Genomic DNA, 9,455 nt, shown 5'->3' with positions numbered 1-9,455 from the left:
TGGGAGGCAGTGGTGGGAATCAGGGATCGTTGATCAAAAGATGAATAGGAGTCCGATGACGATAAGTCAAGATTTCATCGTTTTGAGGAGACACATAGGACGTAGGAGGAGCAGAGAGCAAGTGCATGTGGGCCTATGAGTTATGGTCGGTTTAGGGGATACAAGATTTAGAGTTGGGTCATAGGAGTTGGATGTTGACCCCACATATCATAGGAGTTATTTTGATTTATTAATATTTTATAGGTATCCATTGGGTTATCCATGGGCACAATTTCATGCCCATGCCATACCCATATATTTTGTGGGTATGAATATCCATTATCCATGGACACAAAATCTCTTCAAATCTTGCACATACCTATTATTTTCGGGTAGGGTACCCGCGGGTACCCATACCCATGGGCAAAACAGCCATTCCTAGGTGTCCGTTTGAAACGGCCGGTTGGAGTTGGCCTTACAGCTGCGTGGCGCCGGTGCTTAACAGCCAACAGGTGACCAATGAGTGAGTCCATGCTTACCTGCCTTGCAGGGATATCATGCTCCTTTCGGTAACTTCTTTTATTTGTACGTACCGGAGCCATTATCTATGCTTTATTAGGGTATCTTCAAAGCTGACTTGCAATGGACACTGTATTTGTCTGTGGATCGGACCAGTCCGTAAACACGGATACGGGAGACAACCATCTAATGCTTATTGTATATTTTTAAAAGATTTTAAAATAACTGAACGAAATTCATTCAAATCGTCTGATTTTCATATAAATCAAACGAAGTTCATTACATTTCAGACAACTTTTAACTAAATCCTACTCTAAACCTAATCAATGATTGTTGGCGCCCGTTTCCCATGTCCAGCCGTGAGCCCCGCAAAGTGAAGCTCTAGCTCCCGCCTTCGCAATCTCCAGTTCTGCCTCCGCAACCTGAGCGGCTAATCGGGCGATGATGATCAGGCCGCCAAGCTTAACTCCAGCGGGAGGGAAGGACCAGTGGCCTTCTTGGGATCCGAGTGTCAGCGACCTACCACACACTATTCTTCCTTGTTGTCGGCGGGGCCACAAACGTGCCGGCGTCGTCGCTGTGGTGCCGTGATGCGATCGTCGCAGAGCTACCAACCTCGTCGTCATCGTCAGAGTCGAGCCCATAAACTGATAAACCTCATGGGCCGCCTCGTCCGCCTGATACTGGCAGTAGCGTCAGCTGTCGCAGCGGAAGTCGCAAGCTCACTGAATTCTGAGAGCAGTTTTAACATGATCCCTCGTACCACAGGGAGAGGGGTAAGAGTAGACGTTAATATCATCAAATGGTGGGTCAAATAATTAGCATGTGAAATTAACAAGCTGCAACCGGTACGTCTCCCACCGAATCGGCAGAAGAGAAAATCATGGGGGGAAATCTCTCATCCAATCTAATCCCGTGTCACGCGCAGCAAAAAATAATTAATCTCGTGTCATGTTGTTCTACTTAACCATGTCTCTTTTGTTTTATAGAGTTCGCCATTTTACTTACCCATGCTAACCACTATGATGGTTGCCTCGTTTGTTTTATGAAGTTCGTCATTTTACTTAACCATAAAAGTGTTTTTTTAACTTATTACTACTAGTACATTATAGAAAGAAGAAAAATATTCCAATTATCTCATGTCATGTTATTCTCGGGCATTGTAATATTTTCATGTAAACTGTGGCATTTAATGGCTTTAATCGCATAAATTAGGAGTGCGATACTTTCCTTCTCCTCCGTTTTAATCACATACAGTAAATTAATTATAAATGCAATAATTTCCTTTTCCTCAGACGCTCTAACATATGGTAGTGATATTTTTACCATTTTCCTTTTTCCGATACTTACCAAATATAAGCGGTCAGTAACCTATTGCCTCTCGTGGCGTTTATTCTCGACCCTTGGATTAAAAATTATGAACGGTCCAAAATACTCTAGTTGGGACCATCTTGAAATCTGTCAAGCTTTTGGGCCCTATAAATAACCCCACAGGCCCAAGACACAGGTACCAACTCACTCCTCCAGCCTCCTCCTATCGTCAAGCTCACACCAACCAGCAGGAGGGCTCTGCCAGAGCCAAGCAACCAAGAACACCACGATGAAGAAGCTTCGCACCACCACTCTGGCTCTCCTTCTCCTCCTCGTCTTCCTAGCAGCCTCGTCCCTCCGTGCCGCCATGGCTGGGTCAGGTCAGTTCAAGTCACAACCATTTCACTTTCATTTGCTTCTGCTCATGCGCCTGTCTGTCAGTAATCTTTTGTTCGTTCGCTGTACGTGTTCGCTGCCATCTATGCTAACTTTGGCGGTGGGTGTGCTTTTGATCAGCGTTCTGCGACGGCAAGTGCGGGGTGAGGTGCTCCAAGGCGAGCCGGCACGACGACTGCCTCAAGTACTGCGGGATATGCTGCGCCGAGTGCAACTGCGTGCCGTCGGGGACCGCCGGCAACAAGGACGAGTGCCCCTGCTACCGCGACAAGACCACCGGCCACGGCGCGCGCAAGAGGCCCAAGTGCCCATGATCCGCCACCACTCTCCAGGCATCGATCCTCCACCGCCCATGGCGTCTACACACCATATGCCTGAGCTTCATGCATCCCTATCTATCATGTCGTACCATGTCGCGGATCACTACTAGTATATCTTATAAGCGTGTAAACCATGATCTGTAGCGTCTGGTGCATGACCCGATTCCGACTATATGTTGATGTGCATAATGCTGGCCTAGCTACTGGTATGCCGGTAAAAATGTCGCTGTGCTGTAATAATGAACCATGACGCATCAGTAAAGTTTGTCCAGTAATTTCCTTGTTAGTTACTGTTTTCTATGGGTAAAATTACAGCTAAGAATATTTGCGAGCAAGAGTGGTGTGTTGTGTGTGAGCATAGTTTCGATGCGCGTCGGTGCGAGACAGCGGGCGCGATGGGATGGGGCCTTGCTGCGTTCGCTTTCAGTTACTCCTCTCCTGAAAGCGGTACGAACTGAATGTGACGCGTCAGGGATTGATTTATTTCGCCCACCGCCCTCGCTGAGTCACTGGACTGAAACTGTGCTACAATCAATCAATGGCGGAGTTGATGGCTTTGCTCGGCCTGTTGCGGTGCGAGTTCCCGTGGCCGGCACCGGAGTGAAGCTCCGAGTGGAAAGGCGTGGGATCCAGTGTCGGCTGTTTGTCCTCGTCCCGGTACAGAAGCCAGTGCCGGAGACGACTTTTACTCGCCCAGTGTTGTTACTGTTTTTCACCGTGGATGATTGAAAATTTACCGAGATGGCAGCACGATTAATGCATGCCTGGAAGGATGGAATCTGAGCTTGGCTGGTCTGTTCAGATTTTGAAACTATATGACCTGCTCCACCAAGTGAGAACTTTTGACCTCCCAACACTTTTCCGCTGATGCACTACACAAATGTAGGGCGTGTTAATTTGGTTGCTCGCACAAACTTCAAACATGCCAAGTAGATACAAAAGTAGCTCGTTTGGTTGGTTGCTCACGTGAGGTGCCGATTTATACACCTCATACCCTAGAGTGCAAGATGGAAACGACGAACGTACGCAGGGAACACGCAAGGAGTTGGCGGGAGAAGAAAATATGTACCCGTTATATGGCGTGAGATATGTTGTTTCACACTCTTTTATATCGTTCACCTCTAGCTAGAGGACAAACTCAACCTTCGTTCTTGGAAACGACGGTATTGTGGACCAAGATCTCTGGCATCGGGACATGTTGCTCTTCGTCAGCTACTCGTCCCCTTCATCGATGCCTTCGTCTCGTCCTAGCCGTCTCCTATGGAGATAAGCACCATACAACCATCCTTGATCCTTCCATTGTTCGGTTTAGGATCAATTTTCACCTGTTGTGGCTGTCTTTACTTTTTATTAATTTTCAGCTCTGAGAGAGTTTGTTCTGGTACTGAGACTTTTTAGACATGTTTTTAATAAATGGTTGTATACGGCATTCTGATGCAGAGGCCGGAGGCATTCCTTCTTTTCTAAAAAGAACAACATTGATTTCAATAGGAATGAACGGATGATGCTACTAGTTCAAGCATCTGCACTCATAGTTGTGATTCAGACTTGAATAATGTTGGTACACACGAGATCCAATTTATGTTCGTGTGTACCAACATTATTCAAGTCTGAATCACAACTATGATCAGCCATGATCCAATTTTTACATGGTAAAAAAATATGTCCAAAAATTCCAGTGTGATCAGCTATGATCCAATTTTAGTCTAAGATAGAGTGAGGATGAAGAATAAAACTACAACTATAAACATAACGATGCAGCAGTGATGGATCTAGAAATAAAATGTAGGATGCGCACACTTAAAAAAATGATATCTATTTCAATTAGCTTGGATGGGCCTTGAAAATTGGCTCATTTTTACATGGTAAAAAAATATGTCCAAAAATTCCAGTGTGCCATGGCACACCCGCTAGGTACGCCACTGCGATATAGAGGCTGTGAACATGCTTCAAATAAGAAGTGCCTCTTTTGTCACGCTTAAACGTTAGGAAGAGGGAACCATAACAGTTTGTTCATGCCATCACAGGATTCTATTAGAGCAATTGATGGTATTCATGTGACTGCTAGAGTGTTGAGGTCACAGACTACATCATACAGGGGTAGAAATCACTACACAAGCCAGAGTGTGCTTGTTAATGTTGATTTTGATCTCAATTCACATATGTGTTAGTTGGTTGGGAATGACCATTCCATGATGCAAACATGATTGGCAGCATGGCTCGATCTGATGGGATCAATATCCCAGATGGTAATTTCTACCTAGGAGATATTGGATATGCATGTCAGACATGTGGTTCTCCAACCTTGAAGGGAACCATGTATCATCTTAATGAATTCTCTACAAGGAACTATCTAATACTATCAACGAACTACTCAATCGCGAAGTTATAGTTGAGAGGGTATTTGGTGCTTTGAATAATATAGCTAGGATTCTTGATCAGAAGTCATTGCACCTTTTTCTCACCCAAATTAAGCTTATTTTTTCATGTTGCATTCTTCCTAACTGGAGCTTAGAGAGGGGTCTTGATGATTATGTGCCAGATGAAGATGATGTGATGGCTGATGATATTGACTTCGGCCATGGTATGGAGGCACATGATAACGAAGCTTGGAAGAGCAAAAGATTGGAGTGGGCCGAGGCAATGTGGGCTAATAAGGACTACAAAAGGATCTAAAGAAGAAGAGAAGGAGGAGGAGAATGCCGATATTCCCCCTTGATCGCCATTGATGAACCACCCTCCCACCCCCCATTGATCCATATTAATTTGGTACTGATATTCGTTAGTATCTAGGTCTATTAAGACAAATTGTCATTTATCTAGTGGTTAGGATTGAAATGATGTTAAATTGCTACCGCCTGTAGTGTAGTTTCTGATAAGGTCACCACTACTGAGAAGGGGCAACATTAGGTCATCAGCAACCAAACACCGGGTAATTGCATCATCACGGCCTTAACCCTTAAGTGTTGCCAACCAAAAGCCCTGTATGTAACCACCTCCTCATTCAATGCGGGCAGCCAAACGGGGTTCAATGCCTTGGCCCAATCAAAAGGCTTCATCTTATCCGAGCACGGGGCTTACCCCTCCTTGTCCTTGTCCGAGCTCGAAGGAAGGCCAATCGCAATGATCCCCGCTCATCGAGCCTCGCTAGTGTGTTGCTTCTTCATGATTTGGGTGCGCCGCCCCAGTATGAGCTGCGCATACCAAGTCATGCGACAACTTGCCATGGCAGCATTGAGCAGCGATGGGGACGGCAGCGGTGCTTGACGACAGAGGAGGGGGTTGGCGATGGGGACGACAGTGGTGCTCAAGGATGGATGACGAGGTCAGTGCTGGGGCCGACAGTGATGCCCGAGGACGAAGGAAGGGGTCGGCGACAGAGGAAGGCCTCGGGGTGGCGGTGGTGAAGCTCGAGGACGGAGACATGGAGTAGGGAGGCAAGGAGGCAAGCAACAACGTGGATGGGGCAAATCGGGGCTAGCGGTGATGGCAGTTCTCCTTGCCGTGACTAAGAGCTTAAGCTCGACTCGGGCGGTAGGGAGAATCAGGTGGACGGCGACAAGAATGGGGTTTGACTGGGGTGGGCTAGGATTTGATTGCAACTGGGGTGGGTTTTATAGCAACCGGGCTAATCGGCTGGCGCGCCGATCACCACACCATGAATGCGCCCATAGCTAGTGTAGAAATTTTTGGACAATGAAAAGCTATTTTTTTACCAGAAAACTAAATGAAATGAGGCGCTTTCTCCAAAAAAAACTAAAATCCCTATATTTCACTATTGGGATGGGCTAGAGATACCCTAACCCTGAACCAGCCTCTCCGCCTCTGCGCAGCGCTTCCTCCCACCCCGAGTCCTCGATACGCCTGCCGCCACCCGACATGGGGAAGAGGCTGAGGTCGACACGGCCGCCACCCGCGGCGGGCACACAGCAGTCCAAGCGATCCAGCAAGGTGGCGGCGATGTCCGACGACTCTGACGACGACGAGATTGACGCCTTCCCCAAGCAGCGGGACGCCATCCCCCTCGACGCCGACGACTCAAGTCACCCAGAGAAGGAGGATCCGGTGCAGCCTGTCAACGATCTCGAGGGTGTTCCCGGCCATGAAACTGATGATGGTGAAGAAGGCAAGGACGGCGATGGAAGTGATGACAGAGAAGGAGGTAAGGACGGCGACAAGGGCGCAGATAGTTACGAGGTATGGGGCAAAATATATATGGCAAGAATCAAGAGAGCGAACAAGGCAATCCAACAAATTTTAGCGGGTGATGACAGTTCGGATGGGGTAGCGGAAAGACATTACACTATGACGGCGATGAGCATGATGCTGATGATGTTGACTGTGAAGAGATCAAGAGATAAGGAGGATACAAGCAGAGAAGGACAGTAAGCTGTCAATGAAAGATTTCGGATTAGACGACGGTGATGAGAGGGATGATGAGGAGGGCAAATCTAGCAATTTACTGGTTGGAGACAAAGTAAAACAGGGTGCTGAAGTAGCCAAATTGACAAAGAGTGGGCCTTCTAATGGGCACCATGAAATTGCCAAAAAGAAGAGCAAGGATGAAGGAAAAAGGGCTGAGAAGGGGTTGAAGCCAAAGTTGTCAAAAACCAGGGCAACCAATAATAGGAAAAATCTGCAGACATTGGATGACTTTGATGATGAAGTGCAGAAATTCAGTCAAGTGATCAAACCTGGAAAGCTCCTGGTGAATGCCACTGGCTCAAATAGAAACAAGGTATGGGGTATTTTCATGCTGGTTTCTTATTTTTGCTGGGTACCTTCATAACTAGCAATTTTTTTAACTTCAGCGAAATCTAAATATCTTGTGATAATGATCCAAACTGTGCTTAACTGACTATAGTCGTTTATGCATATGGTGCAAATTACAAGTTCATAACTGCAAAACTACACAGGCAAGTACACATAGTGTCATGTAGGACCGAAATTTCAATGACCATATGGTTCTTGCTGTAGATTCTTGCTAGTATTCAGTTGAACACTACATTAGAGAGTCATTCTGATCTCGACCAAGTTGATATCTGTTACATTTTTAGTTGGTAATCTACGATTTTTTAACATTGCCACTTTCCTTTTGTCACATTTTTTCTGCAAGATTGTTCAAAAAAACATTTTTTTTCTGCAAGGGGGTAATTTGATAGTAACCTACAGTCTTGCTAAATCTGAAGTCTCACTGAGATAACAAAACCTGCAGACTTCTGGTCTACTTTGGCTCCTTTTCAAGTTGTTTGTTTCATCAGGACACACAGTTTTTTAGAAGTTCTTTGATGTATCCAAGTGTTGATCTCAAATGGTGTATTGATCTTTTTTGTTCTTGCCAAAAGTGGGCTGATTTTCTACCTACGTGATGTTACTTATGGTAATTTGATAGAACCTTAACTGAATTGAAACTACATCCTTACACCCAGCCATGTTACAGATATTATCAGCCAGCACATACTATACATTATTTGAATTATCATTGTATCCAGAATGTTCGTGAATTTTGAGGATTATTAAATGATTTTGGAGTTGCTGGTGTGTTTTAAATATTGATCCCTAGGTTTCTCGGGTGCAGTAGGACTTTTCTTACTCTGCAAAAGGGAATTGGAATTTTGATAATATAATAGGACATGGTAATTATTGGGATGAGTACCATTGTTGGTAAAACATATCAATAATGAATTTTGCTACAGTAAGGAACACTAGCTATGCTTGCGTTCCAGCTTTAAAAACCTTGGCATCACATCTCCGCATTCCTATCAACATTTGTTTCGATAAATATGAACTAGCCAACGATTCTGGTCATTTTTAGGGTCAAAATGTTGGGTCATGCTTGAATCTTGCTGCTTTGTTAGAGTTTGTAATCTTTCTGCTCTACTGTTCCAGAACAGCCTTTGTGTTATTATCTGTCATGTTAATAGAATGACTTATGCTATCAAGTGCATACAAGTGTTGTTTTTAGAACGCAAACCTTGTAACCCTCGTCTTACCAAAGATATCGTCTGAAATACTTGATGAATTTATAATTGTTGACTATTGCTCATCTACCAAGCTAGATCAACCCATTAAACATGTTCTTGTGCTTTGTCTATCGCTTTCTATGTTCCTTCCCATTGTTATAACGGCTGTAGCTATTCCTAACCTTTGTTTTTCCCTCTTCTGGCCATCAGTTCAAGTCTGTTTCTGGTGATGATGACATTCCAAAGCGAGATGAGATTGGTGAAAGACGTCAAAAACACGAACAACGTGTTCTTGCACGGGTAGGAACCAATACACGTGAAGACAACAAGGATGGCGACGATGAAGCGTCGGAGTCTGAAGATGAATTCTACAAGGATGTCAAAAGGCAGAGGACCGAAAAGCGCTTGCGCAAAGAACAGAGCGCCCCTATCATCACTGAGCCGCTGGCGGGAGAAAGCGAAGGAGATGGCAAGAGGAGGGGGATCTCGCGCCAGATCGAGAAGAACCGAGGGCTGACTCGCTCCAGAAACAGGAAGCTCAAGAACCCACGGAAGAAATACAGGGCTAAGAGTGAGAAACAGGGTCTCAAGTGGAGAAGCCAGGGGCATGGCGTGAAGAAGGCCTCCGGTCCATACGGAGGAGAAATGTCTGGCATCAATCCGAACGTCAGCCGTAGTGTTCGGTTCAAGGGTTGATGGCATGCATGAAATTTTTGTTTGGGTTTGTTTGCGTGGGACAATGAACATTTCGTCTGATGGTGATTTGAGTTTGTAGTCGTAACATTTTTCTACGTTTGCACTGTTCGCAGTTAAAAAAGTAGCAGCCAGTACGGTGGTTGCTTCATATGGTTGATTGTGTTTGATGAGAATTGGAAGCAGAGGCGAGGCGAGGCTCAGTGAAAGTTTTTAGCTCCACCATTTTGTTGTTATATGGTTAAATTGCCTTGCACCAAAATTTCCTCATGTG

The 9,455-nt window shown here is 45.3% G+C and overlaps 1 protein-coding gene and 1 pseudogene across 1 annotated transcript; both read left to right on the top strand.

Moving 5' to 3' along the window:
• Positions 1-2,013: 2,013 nt before the first annotated feature.
• LOC119311903 (peamaclein-like) lies at positions 2,014-2,811 on the top strand. Its single transcript, XM_037587620.1, has 2 exons — positions 2,014-2,189; positions 2,326-2,811. Exons 1-2 carry the CDS (start codon positions 2,099-2,101, stop codon positions 2,517-2,519), a joined length of 285 nt encoding a protein of 94 aa, XP_037443517.1. The 5' UTR covers positions 2,014-2,098; the 3' UTR covers positions 2,520-2,811.
• A 3,593-nt stretch (positions 2,812-6,404) lies between these two features.
• On the top strand, positions 6,405-9,249 carry LOC119311902 (annotated as a pseudogene).
• Positions 9,250-9,455: the final 206 nt, after the last annotated feature.

Source organism: Triticum dicoccoides, chromosome 5B (assembly GCF_002162155.2).
Source record: "Triticum dicoccoides isolate Atlit2015 ecotype Zavitan chromosome 5B, WEW_v2.0, whole genome shotgun sequence".
NCBI classification, from domain to species: Eukaryota; Viridiplantae; Streptophyta; class Magnoliopsida; order Poales; family Poaceae; genus Triticum; species Triticum dicoccoides.
This window is presented reverse-complemented; position numbering and strand designations above follow the sequence as displayed.